Below are 15,268 nucleotides of genomic sequence, written 5' to 3'. Positions count from 1 at the left end.
ATCAACCTTAGAAATATAAGACATGAATGTGCACCTCAGTTTTATCTATGGAATTCAAATAGATAGTTTTGTTTTTACCAAGATTTCCCAACTGGTTTCTGGTGCGTATGTGTGCATGTGCGCACACACACAAATATACACACTATATATATACATATATATATACATACATATATATACATATTATATATATACATACACACACAAATATATATACTTTTTCACATGAAATATGCCGTTTTCTTAAAATCACTTATGTTTTTATCAACAAGGTTTGCTTTTTGTGTGATTATTCTGTTCAGACATATAAAACTATAATTAATATAAAATAAACCATAAATATTACAAAATTATATGAATGATCATTACAAACAAATGTGTTTAGCACCTATTTTGTAGGTAGCTCATTGCCTCTACTTTATTGCCCTAAGGCAAGTGTTTTAGCTGTCTCTCCTAATTTTTTATTCTTCCAGCCAGGATAAAAGTTTTCAATAGTAAGAAAATTAAGGGTCCTTCTAGGACCAGGGGAAGTTGAGTGATGTAATTAAACAATCACCCAGAAGCCTGGCTTCTGGACCTACAATCTTTATTAATTTTTTAATATATAATTTATTGTCAAATTGGTTTCCATACAACACCCTGTGCTTATCCCAACAGGTGCACTCCTCAATGCCCATCACCCACTTTCCCCTCTCTCCCACCTCCTCCCCCATCAACCTTCAGTTTGTTCTCAGTTTTTAAGAAGCTCTTACGGTTTGCCTCCTTCCCTCTCTGTAACTTTTTTTTCCTCTTCCCCTCCCCCATGGTCTTCTGTTAAGTTTCTCAGGATCCACATATGAGTGAAAACATATGGCATCTGTCTTTCTCTGTCTGACTTGTTTCACTTAGCATCACACTCTCCAGTTCCATCCACATTGCTACAAATGGCCAGATTTCATTCTTTCTCATTGCCAAGTAGAATTCCATTGTATGTATAAACCACATCTTTATCCATTCCTCAGTTGATGGATATTTAAGCTCTTTCTATAATTTGGCTATTGTTGAAAGTGCTGCTATAAACATTGGGGTACAAGTGCCCCTATGCATTGGACCTACAATCTTTAAACGACTAGTGAGAAAACCTGGAAGTTCCCAATAATGCTTCTTATTATAGAAAATTACTTAATCTCTTACAGGCTCCTTTCCCTTCTTATAAAACTAGGGCATTATACAAATATAAAATAGCTAAGTGATTTCTAAGTCCTTTCCACTCTAGAAGTACATAATTCAAAGCTACTAAAATAAATACTTTTAAAATTGAGATTTATATGTGTGTTTACACGCACACATACAGCACACACTGTGGAAGGGAAGGGAATATACAGTGTTTTATACCAGGACTGTGCAGGACATCATTATCGAGACGTTTTGGTGTCTGAAAAAAAAAGTTTCAGGGTGGCATTCGCCCAGCAGAGGGAGTCCTTCTGAAGCCAGTTTCGCGAAACAGTTCCCAATGAGCCTCCCAATTAGCCTCCAGGCGCTTCAGTCCGGATACAAGGGCAGTGTTTGGGGGAACATCATCCCAGCTCAACTGGGGACCCAGCGGAATTTGTATCCCCCGTTGGCGGTCCGAATGGTGAAGGCATTGCCCTGGGGGAAAGCGAGGGTGCGGATGGTGCTATGGCTGCGGATGGGGGTGCTGAAGGAGCCACCCTCTTCTAGCTCACTGCGGCTCAGGTTTAGCGCGCTCCGGCTGCACTCTGTGCGCAGCCCCCGGAAGGTGCCGTGGAGGTTCCCTGGCATGTCATCCCTACTCGCGGGCTCCGGCTGTAGCCGGAGCCGCTTGGGGTCGCGGCTCTGCAGCGCTTCATCGCAGCGCTCGGAAATCTCCCTCAGGATGGCGTCCACTTCCGCGCAATCCTGCCCCGCAGCACTGAACAACTCCTCCAGGCTCCTTTTGGCTGTCGCCTTGAGCAGGAAGGGTTCGGCTGTCGACCCGCAATCCCGGGACTGCGTGATCATCAGCTTCTACAAAAGATGGAGGGGCGCCAAGCTGGGGCAAGCCGGACTCTCTTGGTGCGGGGTGCGCAAAGAAGACCTGGGTCCCTTTCGAACTCCGCGGACTCCGATGCAAGCTGCCAGTGGCTCAGCAAGCTCCCAGCAGCCTCCACCTGTCTCCCAACTCTCTCTGGGTCCCAATTCTGGGGACTGGGGGAGGGGTGCACAGGAACATTTCCGACGTCCTGCAATGACCCACACTCCCGCGCCCCACTTACATCCAGCACCGAGGCCAGGTGCCGGGTCCGGCTGGCAAGTTCCTTCAGTTGCACGTTCCGCTCTTTGAGCGAGGCGATCTCCTCCTGCTTCTGGGTCAGCGTCACGTGCAGCTGCAGGAGGAGACCCAAACATTAAAAGGTAGGCCACTGTGGTCGGTCTCATCTGTATACTCTGCATGAATTATACCAGGGGTCTAACATCTAATCTGGAACTGGGGGCCGAAGGGCATTTACACTGGTGAGAATAATAATCGCTTTTGTTTATTTGACTTTTGTTTGTTTTTACAAAGCACTTGGACAAAATGTATCTTGATCCTCCGTGTACTGTGGTGGTGAAGAGGACGAACTTGGGCAACAAGCAGATCCAGGTTCTGCCTCAGAAGTTCAATCTTCCTATACCTCAGGTTCCTCATCTGAGAAATGGGACTACTATCTTGTTCAGTGATTGTAAGTATTAAATGAGAAGAGAAAGTAAATGGATAAGCACAATATCAGGCATATAGGAATGCTGCACTAAATACTGGTGTCTGGCGGGATTATTCCCACTTACTGCGGTTGGAAACAGGAGAGGCCCTGGAGCAATCGCAGTTCTGTGAAGCCCTCGCCCCGCCCATCCACTGGTTTTGCCTCACGGAGGGACACCTGCCAGCTCCTGCCACCCCCACTTCCGCCCGGAGCTCCATACCCAGTCCCCACCCCAGGATTCCTGGAAGCCAGCCCAGTGTCCCTACTTGGTTATTCTCAACGAGCGCGTCCCCCAATGCCCTCTGGTTCTGGTCGGCCACTTCCTTCCAGTACTGCTCCGGCCGGGGCACGTCTGGAGGGGGCAGCGGCGGTGACTGCAGTGCCCTTGGGTCCAGCGGCGGAGAGAGACAGGGCCCAAATGGCAATACGTTGCCAGGAGTGAAGGGAAAATCTCCGCCGGTCAGAGGAGGCGACATCAAAGAGGATGAGTCTGAGGAAGAGTGGGAGCTAGGTTTGCAGCCTCAGACGCGTGCCCAGCTAGCTACAGGGACAAGACGCCACTCCGGATGTAGGATTTGTGGGAAGATCTTGTTAAGTAAAGCACCCCTCACTCTGCAATCCCTACGATTCCCAGGCCCTTTCTAATATCTTCCTCATACACAGCAGGCACTCAATATATGCCTGTTGAGCTGATCTGAATAGAATCGCCACCGTGGCCAAGACAAACCTGCCCGAAGTCACACCGGTCCGCTGTTCTGTACACTCTTGTCACCCAGCCTCTCCCTGACCACATCACAGCGTAGGGCTCCCTCTCCCAGAGCTCAAACCGACAAGCTGAGAAAGCTCTAGAGATGCAGCGATTCATCTTCTCGGTGAGAAAGGGTGGAGTCTCATAAATACGCAAGGGCCTGACCCATTGAGGAGTTACTGACGACGTCGACAGGTGCTGGGTTTACCGCCTTCGCCGCCACGAAACCGAAATCTAAACTAGTTTGATTTTCGGAGTGGGGGAACACCTCTGCCTCCTTTATTTAACTGCAAGGAGACTGCACTTGCCTGCAATGAGATCATCCACTGTGTCTCTGAAATCCTGCAGATCAAAGTCCGCAGCAGTTTGCAGGGACTGGTTCTGGAAAAAAAACGGAGGTGTAAACTAGTTAATGTCAATTCCAGCAGGTCTGAAACTCGTTCCAGACCGAGTGTCGTCCTCCCGGACTTGGCAGCGGGTCTGCACGCCCTCTCGTATGTTCGCAGCCAAGCCTCATACCTGAAAATCAAAGCCCCATTCCAGGCTTGGAATCCAGCAGGCTTGCACTGTCATGGTAGGGAGCGGGTGACTCGAAGCAGGGACCCGGCTCCAGAGGGTTCCGAAGGGCGCCGAAACTGTGCAGGCTGTTTGAGGCATGGGTCCTTCCGCGCATCGTCTTGCCCCCGTCCCCACCTCCTGCAGCCCGCTGCCCCTGAGCCGCCTCATTGGCCCGCCACCAGACAACCAGCTGTCTCCGTGAGGTCCGTTGAGTTCTTCCAGCTCTCTCTGCACCTCAGTTCAACTTACCTCCGACCCGCCACAGAGCTAGTGCCCTAAGAGAGTGGGTGTGCGTACGCTCCGTCTTTCCTCCCAAGACCCTACAGCGTGGAGTGTCTCCAAAGAAATAACTTGAGGCTATATATCCCGCCAAGGTTCGGTCACAGCTAAACCACCTTCTCCCCATAAGGGAGGGAAAGGTAGGCTATGAAGAAGGGGCAGGGATGGTATGGAAACCGTTTCTGTTCAGCACCCAAGTGTGGACTCTATTCCTCTTTTGTTTCTCAGTAAGAAGTTTACTTTTCCTTTACACTGTGATGCACCCCAACATCCTGCCACCTGGTTCCTGCAAGGTGCCTGCGCGCGGCTGGCAGCCCCTGGACATTCTTATTCCCTTAATTCGTGGACATTTAGAGTTGACAAACTCTTTTACACAGAGTCCCTATGTTAATTTCCACGCCAATGTAGGAAGCAGGCAGGACCCAGGAAGTGACTCCAACCCCTTTGATAAAGAATCTCGAGCTCAGAGAAATTGAATTGCCCCAAGTCATCCAACTCCAAAATGTAACCAGAGAGAATGATGGTGACTAGTTCAGTCTTTTTTCCTCTATGCCTCACTGCCTCTAGCTTTCATCTTTTTTAAGGAGAGCCTGGCTTCCAATGAACACAGCACTGGAGAAGAGGAAAGAAGATTCTCAAGGCACATGGTGTGAGGGAAGGTATCTAGTATGCCCATAAGAAATATCTATTCTATTGATTCCACTATTATCGATTGATTGATTCCTTTGGGTTAATCATACTCATCTCCCCAAAGCTTTTGTTTACTATTCAAATATTGCTGAGAAGAGGAACCTAGTCTGGCCCTCATCTCAAAGAAAGTACAAGTATCAGCTTTCCTCAAGGAGGAAAACTTCAATCCAGGAGGCCTCAAGCACCAGTTGGGAACTGAGGCTATATGGGGCAAAGTAGCTTAGAAAGGGCTCAGACAAATCCTGAAACATTCTGTCCTGGTTGAAGGAGCTGCCTCAAATGAAACCAGACTCATTTTCCAAGGGCGGAAAGGTCCTCCTCTTAGTAGAGATTCAGCTAAAGATCTTACCATGAGGAGACTTGAGGCCAACACGAGAACTGGAGCCCAGGAAATGCTTCCTTGCATGCTTTCCCAGGTCCTTGGCTCATTCTGGACATCAAATACTTCTAGAGAGCTTCCTCTCTCTGTTCACCTTACCCAGCAGGAAGGAGGCTAGGAAATTTGACCTGAATGTGCATTGCCCAGAGTCTTCCCAGGGGATCTTCCTCTAAGTGGTCTCTTTCTTTCTGTACCAGCTCTGTCTTCTCCAGGAAAAGTTCTGGACCTCTTGGTTCATCTGGTAGGAGCTCTGTGCTTGAAACTTTGAATCCTACCTTCCCAATTAAATACAAATCTGGCATTTTCCCAAACTACAATGGCAGCGGGGGGACAGGGGAAGAGGTTAATACACAACATGATGTAAATTTTAAGTTGTGAATACTCAAGCAAAAATTCAACAAGATCCTGCTTGGTTTTCATTACTTGCAAAATACGCATGTTGGAATAAGGGAGTGATTGGGCCTCTGGGTCAGTTGAAAGATGCTCAAGTTTTGTCTTTCCTTATTTGAGCATCCAGATATAAAAAGAAAAAATAAAATGGCATCTACAGGGCAATGCCCACTCTCACCACTTGCCTTAACAATCTGCTCTCAGTGGTCACCTACCCTGAGTCCATCTGGGCTCTAACCCAATTCCAAAGGCACTTAGGGGAAGCCTGGAAAGCTGTGTTCCACCACTAACCTCGGTTCTGGGAGGTGGTCATATCTTTTGGAATGTTCAGTGCTGGGCATTTCCCCACGGACCCCATGTGCCAAGGGCCTGCTGCTGGGAAGCTGGAACCGACACTTTTCCTGTAGGTTGCAAGTAGCTAAGACCTCCTGTCCTTCTGGGCACTTCTTATCCCACTGATGAGCCAACCAGGCTTCTGGCTTCCCAGACACCAGTGCTGGGAGGCTCCATCATCTACCCCTGGCAAGTGGTAGAAGTCGGATGGGAGGAAGAAAATAGGTTTTCGAGGAAAAAAAAAAGTCAAAATACCTCTTTGCCCCATGAGGGTAAGTGACACGAGCCTTTGCAGGGGGAGAAAATGCCTTTTATAAAGGGCCCAATTGCTGAAGGGCCATCTCTGCAAAGAGGAACGTTTTCTGTCAGATTTCTTCCAGAGTTCTTTGAACTTGGTCCCTCTTCCCCTAAATGTAAACTCTTTTCGTCTTTTCCAGTCTTGATCGAGTAGTTATCCTCCAATCTTCACACTCCTTAGATACCCAGGGAATGAAAACTGTTAGTGAATAGCCAAGAAGGGAATGTGGGGGCACTGACAGGGCAGGTACCAGGTACCCAGCTCTTAAATTTGCTCCCACCTACTCGCCTGGTTCCTCAGTGCGCAATCTCCACATTGCTTTGTCACAGCTCCAGGGAAAAGATGGGGAGAACGGGAGACCCCTTCCCAGGAGGGTAGTCCTCCAAGTGAGCCCCTCTGTTCCAGGTTGGTCAGAGCAGCTCTGAGAATACGGCCGTCGCCACGGACTACGAGACAGGAAGAAGTTCCGGTCCTTGGGGCTGAGATTCCAGCACTACGTCTGCCCCCACTAGCCAAACGTGCCTGCGCTCCCCACTTGAGATGAGCCTTTGCGGAAAACGAACCCTTGACTCCTGAGTCGGAATCGGGGCTGTTCGGCTTCCAGAGTGAGGGGAGATACCTGCAATGCAGCCAAGTCACCACTAGGCGGCGCGTCGGACCCGAGTAGCGAGGAGCAGTCGGCGAGGTCCTGCAGGTCTATGGTGGTGAGCGCTGCGCGGGTAGAACCGGAGACACGCGCGGCGGACCCTGAACCTCCCGGCCAGGTCTCGCCGCTGGCATCCCCGCCAGGACATCCGGGCCCCGGGAAGAAAAGCGCTTCCCAGCCACGCGTGCCCCACCCACCCGGTTTGGGGAACCCGAGGGATCGCGCGGGAGCCACTGGGCTCACCTGGCAGCGCAGAGACCTCCGCGTCCCGCCGATCTTCGTAGACCGACACTGGGCTGCCGCCGCTGCAACCAGGCAAGAACTTCCGCGGAGGGGCGAACTACCGGACACAGACACGGTGAGCATGGATCAGCCCCGGGGACCCGGAGCGTACGGACCCTGCCCGGCACCGGCCCGCAGCCCCACCTTCTTCTCCAGCTTCCCGGGCTTGCTGAAAGGCCGGCCCCGCAGCTCCAACATCCTGTTGGGGCAGATGCTGTCGAAGGCTCGGCGTCCCGCCGCGGCGCCCCCGCACGACTGCATCCTGTCTCCCCTGCCGCTTCGGCCCAGGAGCCAGGCGCCGGTTATTCGGAGGCGGCGACAGGGGCTGGGTTGGCGACCCAAACTCAGCGCTCCGCCTGGCGCCAGCAGGGGAAGGCGCGTGGCCGGGTTGGAGGCGAAGGGTGGCTGTAGAGGTGTGGAGGGAGGGCCGAGTGGAGAGGGAAGACTCGCCGAGCGGGAGGGGCAGCTCGCGCCTGAGCGCCAGAGGTGGCGCCTTCGGCCCGTGACAATCTGCGCGCGGGCGGAGGCGTTAAACCTAACCTGGCAACGCAGATTCCCCTGGGAGCTGCGAGCGCGCGGCCCCGGCCCGCGAGCGCCCTTTTGGTGAGCGTTGGCGCCGCAGCCTCCCGGCTGTGCCAGAGGAAGGGAGGGAATGAGGGCGGAGGAACCCCACTGGTCCCTAACTGGGCACCGCCTTCCGGCTTTTGGGCAGCAGAGATGGAGAAGTTAATGATTCTTACTTCATTTTCTTCCCACCCCAACCATAAGGCACGAAATAAACGCAGAGTAACACTCGCCAAAGCCAGACCGCCCTGTAGGATTTGGTGGGGGTGTAGAATGATGGCAGGACTCCCCAGAACTGCCCCCACATTAAAGAAGACCCTTCCCGGGGCGCCTGGGTGGCGCAGTCGGTTAAGCGTCCGACTTCAGCCAGGTCACGATCTCGCGGTCCGTGAGTTCGAGCCCCGCGTCAGGCTCTGGGCTGATGGCTCGGAGCCTGGAGCCTGTTTCCGATTCTGTGTCTCCCTCTCTCTCTGCCCCTCCCCCGTTCATGCTCTGTCTCTCTCTGTCCCAAAAATAAATAAAAAACGTTGAAAAAAAAAAATTTAAAGAAGACCCTTCCCCCAAGGCTGGGGGCGCACTTCTGGTCTTGATTTACCGACTTGCACGTGTTTTCTCTGGGCTTGATACTCTGTATACCTTGCCCCACACTTTCCGGGGCAGAGACGTCTGGGTACAGCCTTTAAAAGAGGGTCAATAAAGGAAAAGCGACATCTACAAATTCTCCACCCGTTTCTGAAAATGGCACACTGGACGATCCAAAATCCCCTAAAACCCTAGTCTCTTTCTCCCCCAAGGGCTTATCTGTCCACCTGTCCACCGCACATTTGGAAGTTCTCTGTACTGCTGACATTGCTTGCTCTGGGAAGTCTTGGCTGCCTTTTCCCAGCCCCAAGCCTCTCCCAGGAAGGGGCGTCTCTAAATTCCTGGGTGAGGGATCTCTGTCAGGACCACTCATATCTATCCAATTTGAACAATCATCTAAAATTATTTTTGTAACCTCCCATTGGGCACCTTGTTTGTATCTTTTTTTTTCTTTTCAAATTTTTATTTAAATTCTAGTTAGTTGACATACAGTGCAATATTGCTTTCAGGAGTAGAATTTAGTGATTCATCACTTACATATAACACTCAGTGCTCATCATAACAAATGCCCTCCTTAATGTCCATCTAGCCCATCCCCCACCTCCCTCCCTCAACCCTCAGTTTGTTCTCTATCTTTAAAAGTCTCTTAAGGTTTGTTTCCCTCTCTTTTTCTCCACACCCATATGTTCATCTGTTTTGTTTCTTAAATTCCACACGAGTGAAATCATATGGTATTGTCTTTCTCTGACTGACTTATTTTGTTTAGCATAATGAACTTTAGCTCCATTCACCTCAATCAATGCAAATGGCAAAATTTCATTCTTTTTGATGGCTGAATCATATTCCAATATGTACACATACCCCACATCTTCTTTATCCATTCGTCATTTGGTAGGCATTTGGGTTCTCTCCATAGTTTAGCTATTGTTGATAATGGTGCTATAAACATCTGGGTGCATGCACCCCTTCAAATCTGTATTTTTGCATCCTTTGTGTAACTACCTAGTAGTGCAGTTGCTGGATCGTAGGGTAGTTCTATTTTTAACTTTTTAAGGAGCCTCCATACTGTTCTGCAAAGTGGCTGTAGCAGTTTGCATTCCCATCAACAGTGCAAGAGGGTTCCCCTTTCTCCACATCCTGGTCAACACCTGTTATTTCTTGTTGTTAGACCAGACAGGTGTGAGGTGGTAGCTCATCATGATTTTGATTTGTATTTCCCTGATGATGAGTGATGTTGAGCATGTTTTCATGTATCTGTTAGCCATCTGGATATCTTCTTTGGAAAGATATCCAAAGAATATGTGTCTTCTGCCCATTTCTTAACTGGATTATTTGGGTCTTTTTTGTTTTGTTTTTATTTTAGAGAGAGAGCATGAGCCAGGGAGAGGGGCAGAGAAAGACAGAATCTCAAGCGAATTCCATGCTGAGTGTGGAACCCAAGGCACATGACCCTGAGATCATGACCAGAGCCAAAATCAAGAGTCGGACACTCAAAATACTGAGCCACCCAGGTGCCCCTGGATTATTTGTTTTTTGGGTGTTGAGTTTGATAAGTTCTTTATAGATTTTAGATACTAACCCTTTATCCAATATGTCATTTGCAAATATCTTCTCCCATCCCATAGGCTGCCTTTCATTTTTGTTGTTTCCTTCATTGTGCAAGCTTTTTATCTTGATGAAGTCCCAACTGTTCATTTTTGCTTTTGTTTCCCTTGCCTCAGGGGAGACATATCTAGTAAGAAATTGCTCCTCCTGAGGTCAAAGCGGTCGCTGCTTATGTCCTTCTCCAGTATTTTGACGATTTCCTGTCTCACATTTAGGTCTTTCATCCATTTTGAATTTATTTTTGTGTATGGTGTAAGACAGTGGTCCACTTTCATTCTTCTGCATGTTGCCGTCTAGTTTTCCCAACACCATTTATTGAAGAGACTGTTTTCTTTCCATTGGATATTCTTTCCTGCTTTGTTGAAGGTTAGTTGACCATACCTTGTTTGTGTCTTATACGGACTAATATTAGCGAAAATCTTCTTTTGAGGTGGCATAATCCTTTTTATTTGCATCTATTATCTGGGTTAATAAAGACATCCCTTATACTAATGGAGATGATTCTACAATAGTAGAATTAGAATAGACTTAGAGACTTTTTTGACCCATCTATAGATGTGGGGACCCAGTTGAGGTGAGGTTAGGCAGGTAGAGTTGGTGTGGTATCACTGATGGAGAGGAGCTCTGGCTTTAGGGTCAGAGTGCCTGAGGATTGGAACCAGGATCCACCAGATCAGTGAACCCCAGATCTTTAGGAAAAGCACTTGGCTGGCTCAGTCAGTTGGAGCATGCAACTCTTAATCCTGGGCTTATGAATTTGAGACTCACGTGGGTGTGGAGATTCCTTTAAAAAAATACAATCTTTTTTGTTAAAGGAAAAGCATAACACTGACTTCAAAGAGGTGCTATGAAGATGAGATCATTTATGTCATGCAACTAGTGCTTGTAAGTTAATATTATTGCTGTTGTTTTAAGGAAGCTTTTCAGCTACACCTCTAGCCTCCCACAACCTAGTCCTGGCTCTTCTGGTTCCTGAGTAGCCTAGTCACTAGCCAGTCCATCCTCCATCCCTATCCAACTTCCCAATCTGTAAGAGGAGTAGGAGAGCTCTTAGTATTGCGTTTTGGGGAGATCTCTACACATGGAGACCAATCCCAGATTTTGCTGAATACACTCATTTCTCATCAGTGAGTTCCAAAGCATAGTATAAAAATAGAACCATTGTACACAAAAATGTGGCAAAAAGAGCTAGAATAGCATGCATATGTGACTCCTAATCTAGATGATTCTGGCACCAACTCACCCATATCAATGTTGGCTGAGTGATGGAGTAAAAACAACTTCTCCCCAAAGTCACTCTTTTGTAGAAGAGCCAGTGGCCCTACCTCCACCCTCAATAGCCCGACTGAGGGCTCTAGATATTTTGGGACTTGAATCAGATGATATGATTTTCCTTTTCAGCATCACAGACCAGCTTTTCCTCAAACAGCTTGGGGATCACCACTTCCCTATCACTGAGAAAGTTCCTGGAGGCAGAGAAGGGATCTGAAGAGCTCAGAGTAAGTGCTCCTAGTGCTGGAGAGGATGGGGAGGATGCTTGTGAAAACACGTACAAGGTAGTTTCTCCAAATCTGCTTTGAGCTGTTTGCTTTTCCCCTATATAGTTTCTATTGAATGGAAGACACTGAATAGATAACTTGTCTCACTTCTACCTCAGGAAGAAGGGGTTTTATTTTTGAGCATATCCACAAACCTCTAAGTGGGGGATGTTGAGCAGTGTGGCTGAGGGTGGGACTCTGGAGTCCAATCAACTGCCTTCACATCCTGGTTCCTCTACTATTCTTTACCCACTATGTGGGCCAGTGTTCTTCTATGGAAAATGGGATAATCAACTCGGCCTCATAGTATTGGAGGATTAAAATAATGAATGCTGAACACAGTGCCTGGTCCATTTAAGCACTGAATGATAGCCATGATTACTATGTCATTGTTATTCTGGGCTCACATGCAGCAGGTGTAAGACATATGTAAACTGTTGAACCAAGTGACTGCAGGGTAAATGGCCGTATTTATAGTGGTCACAACTGCCTGCAATGCCTTCATTCCCAACATCTGTTAGTTGCCAGGGTAGCTCTTGCTTTACCCTAGTTCATGGGCATGTATAGTCACCAAAGCTTGCCAGCTGGGCATCCTCTGCACCCCAGCCCCTCCAGACAGCATGGCCTGCTGTGGGTTCTATTCAAGTTCACATCCCACCTTCCCTTTGGACCTCTGGGAATGAGCAGTCCTCAGCCTCATAAGAGGGTCACAGGATACAGGCCTATAAGGGACCCTCAGACCTGGTGTTCCCACATAGGTATGCTAACTACAGAGTGGATTGAAGGGAGGCAGGACCCTTCCATCGTTAAGGACAGCCTCTATTCCCCAACTGCTTTCACCTTCCTTCCCTTGAGATAACACGGGCAATCCTAGCATTCAGACAAACCAACACAGATAAGTCTTTTTATTGGGGAAAAATTCGGATCTCTCATGTGCTCTTAGGAAAATAAATAAACAAGGAGATGCTACACTATTTGCAACCTGCAGGATGACCTCGTGATCAAGTAGGAGCCCTGAACCCCTCTGTGGGCCAAAACTGTACTCCTTCAAAGCAATGGGAGAGGTCCAGCAGCTGGGCTAGGATAAAAAAGGAAACCAAAGGTCTCTTTCATTTCAATTTCGGGGACAGGCTGCACTTCTCGCATATCTGGAAGGGCAGCATGTGAGTCAGGGAGGTTTCGTTTATGGCCACCAGTAGCTGCAGCTTGCTCAGGCAGTCCTGCAGTGCGGCCTCAGGGTGCCCGCCTAGGCGCAAGTCCACCGGGCGCGGGAGCTGGAGCATACGGTCGGCCAGCGCCAGACAACAGATGGCCAGCAGGGAGGGAGTATAGCTGGTGAAGGCATAGTCGGCCAGGCTCAGTTCCGCCACGCCGCGGGCCAAGGCTTGTGCCTCCAGGGCTTCGGAGACTTCAGCCTGCCCGGCCTCCACGCGGGCGTGAGTGAAATGCTCCAAGAAGAAGCTGATGGTTGGTGCGCCGAGACTGAAGTGCAGTTTGTGCAGCACGATGCACTCGAGGTTGCAGAGTTGCTGCCGGGAGAAGGCACCGCAGCACAGGGCCAGGAGCTGCTTCACGCGTGGCGGGTGCACCTCCACCTGTTAATACAGGGGCGTTCAGACCCCGCAAAGCAGCATTCAGGGCCGGACGCCCACCCCCGTATGAAATTCCGGAGAAAACCAGCACTCCCTCTGTCCCCCATCCCTTCCAGCGAGATAGCTGGGCCGTCGCCTCTGCGTTACTTCCACTTTAATCACCTGGGGTATAGTTCCAGCGTAGTTTCTCTAACTGGACAGTAGTCCAGCTAAAAAAAGGTTTGAGAAGTTTTAAAGACTTTTCCCCCCGGGAGACTAGAATAACAAGGCTACCAAGAGCTGTTGGGACTTACTCTTGGGACTGACTTCAGCCTATTTCTTTGGGGGCCGGGTGAAAGGACTGTTGGTTGGGGGTGGGGGGAAACGGTCAAGTTAAAGCTGTGGGGTGCATACGTTTGGAAATGTATAACAAAATTAATTCAGAAAGCCCAGCACTAAGTCATGTGCACTTGGAAAGCCGGGTGGTGACCAGAGAGTGGCCAAGAGTTTGGCAGTCCCATAAGACCCCGTGTGCAAGTACCTGTTTGCAAGCGATGAGCAGGGACGTGACCCCCAGCAGCTGGAAGCAGTCTGCAGCCACAGGGGTGGTGGTAAGAAAGCGGTCCAGAGTGTTCACCGCCAGGCACAGCGATTCGAAGGAGAGACGGAATTGGCGATGCACGGGGATCAGCCAGCTAAGCAGCTTACAGCGGGATTCCGCCGTTACCTGCCGGGAGGGAGGTGGGGGGAGGACCGGCTGAGCCTAGCGCAAAGAAGGTCTGCGTCAGGGACCAGCCAAAAAAAACCTAGGGAGCTTCCCTGGAGGAAGGCACAAAGGAGAAACGTAAATGCGCTGGTAACTGGGGAAAAACGGGGCAGCGCTGCTGCGCAGAGAGCAATGGACGGGCAAGGGGCCGGAATGCTCACATTCGTACCTGGCCCTCGGGCCGCGTGTGTATACACATTACCTTGTGTAATCCTCAGATCAATTCAGTGAGAGGAAGGGGCCCCTACTATTCAGATTAAGAAACAAGCTCAGAATTGTTAAATAGCTTGCCCGGGGTCGGGAGGAGTCCTTACTCGAGCCTAGAAACTTTCTTGACTCGTCTGCATTCTACCGTGTCCCCGCTAACCAGTATGGAAACTTCGGACAAGTCACTTAAGCCATCTAGGCCCCACTCTTCTCCATTTGTAAAATGAGGACGGTGACCCGGTCCTCCAAAGCCCCTTCCCGCTTGGACTGAGAACCTCCGTGATCGCAGGCGGGGGCGCTGCGGAGAGCAAACAGCAGAAGAAAGAGCAAGAGGAGAGGCGGTGGGGAGCTCGCTCTACCAGCGCCTCACTTGTGGCTGCCGCGCCAGCGACTCCCGCGGGTGGAAGTGGCTCTCCCTCGCCTTGCGGAAGACGTAGCAGCTCTGACCGTAGTCACGGAAGGTCTGTAGATCTAGCTGCTCCAACTGCTGGGCAGGAGCAGGTAGGGGGCTGCAACCTAGCGCCGCGGAAGCTGCTGGACTATCTGCACCATCAGATCCGGAGCTGGGAGACTCGAACACGTCGCAAACACCGGAGTCGCCGGGGAGTGGGCACGGGCTCAGTGGCTGCAGCGGCTGCTTCCTCCGGAGACGTGGGCGCCTGTTCTTCTTCACCGGGGCGCGGAGGTTCTGGTCGTCCCGCCTCCTAGCCCGGGCGGCGGGGCTCACGAGATTCGTGGGGCAGGGGGTCACCATTATGCAGTCTGGTGGCCGCTCGGTGATTCCCCACCTGCGGGGAACCGGAGGCCCTCAAGAAAGTGCGAAATAGGCTGGCGAAATCGGCGGCGAGGCCCTAAGTACTCGGCGGGCTTCTGCCCTCTACCACACCCCCGGCTTCTCACTGGCTGATTACTGAGCGGCACGAGGCCGAGTTTTCCCGGCTAAAGAACCGCTTCGGAGCGAGCGGCTGGCAGCGTCCGGCTTGCGCAGCCCGCAAGGGAGAGGAGGAGCTACTCGAGTACGAGCGCAGCAGCGGGGAGTTGCTAGCTCCGCGCGCGTCCTGCGTTACCCAGGTAACCCAGGTTAGCAGCTTGAGCGTGCGCGCCTCCAAGGG

At 50.4% G+C, this 15,268-nt stretch overlaps 2 protein-coding genes across 2 annotated transcripts; both read right to left on the bottom strand.

Annotated features, from left to right (window-relative positions):
• Positions 1 to 1,285: 1,285 nt before the first annotated feature.
• On the bottom strand, positions 1,286 to 7,897 carry MCIDAS (multiciliate differentiation and DNA synthesis associated cell cycle protein). The gene is made up of 7 exons (XM_058732513.1): positions 7,468 to 7,897; positions 7,285 to 7,381; positions 7,015 to 7,106; positions 3,777 to 3,849; positions 2,987 to 3,210; positions 2,256 to 2,366; positions 1,286 to 2,007 (listed from the first exon to the last, which is right to left on the bottom strand). Exons 1-7 carry the CDS (start codon positions 7,582 to 7,584, stop codon positions 1,567 to 1,569), a joined length of 1,155 nt encoding a protein of 384 aa, XP_058588496.1. The 5' UTR covers positions 7,585 to 7,897; the 3' UTR covers positions 1,286 to 1,566.
• Positions 7,898 to 12,488: 4,591 nt separating this feature from the next.
• On the bottom strand, positions 12,489 to 15,207 carry CCNO (cyclin O). The gene is made up of 3 exons (XM_058732482.1): positions 14,527 to 15,207; positions 13,725 to 13,910; positions 12,489 to 13,207 (listed from the first exon to the last, which is right to left on the bottom strand). The coding sequence occupies exons 1-3, from the start codon at positions 14,908 to 14,910 to the stop codon at positions 12,722 to 12,724; spliced, it is 1,056 nt and encodes a 351-aa protein (XP_058588465.1). The 5' UTR covers positions 14,911 to 15,207; the 3' UTR covers positions 12,489 to 12,721.
• Between the last annotated feature and the right edge of the window lie 61 nt (positions 15,208 to 15,268).

The sequence above is a fragment of the Neofelis nebulosa genome, chromosome 1 (assembly GCF_028018385.1).
Source record: "Neofelis nebulosa isolate mNeoNeb1 chromosome 1, mNeoNeb1.pri, whole genome shotgun sequence".
Lineage (NCBI taxonomy): Eukaryota > Metazoa > Chordata > Mammalia > Carnivora > Felidae > Neofelis > Neofelis nebulosa.
Note: the sequence above shows the minus strand (reverse complement) of the source record. Positions and strands in the feature narration are given on the sequence as shown.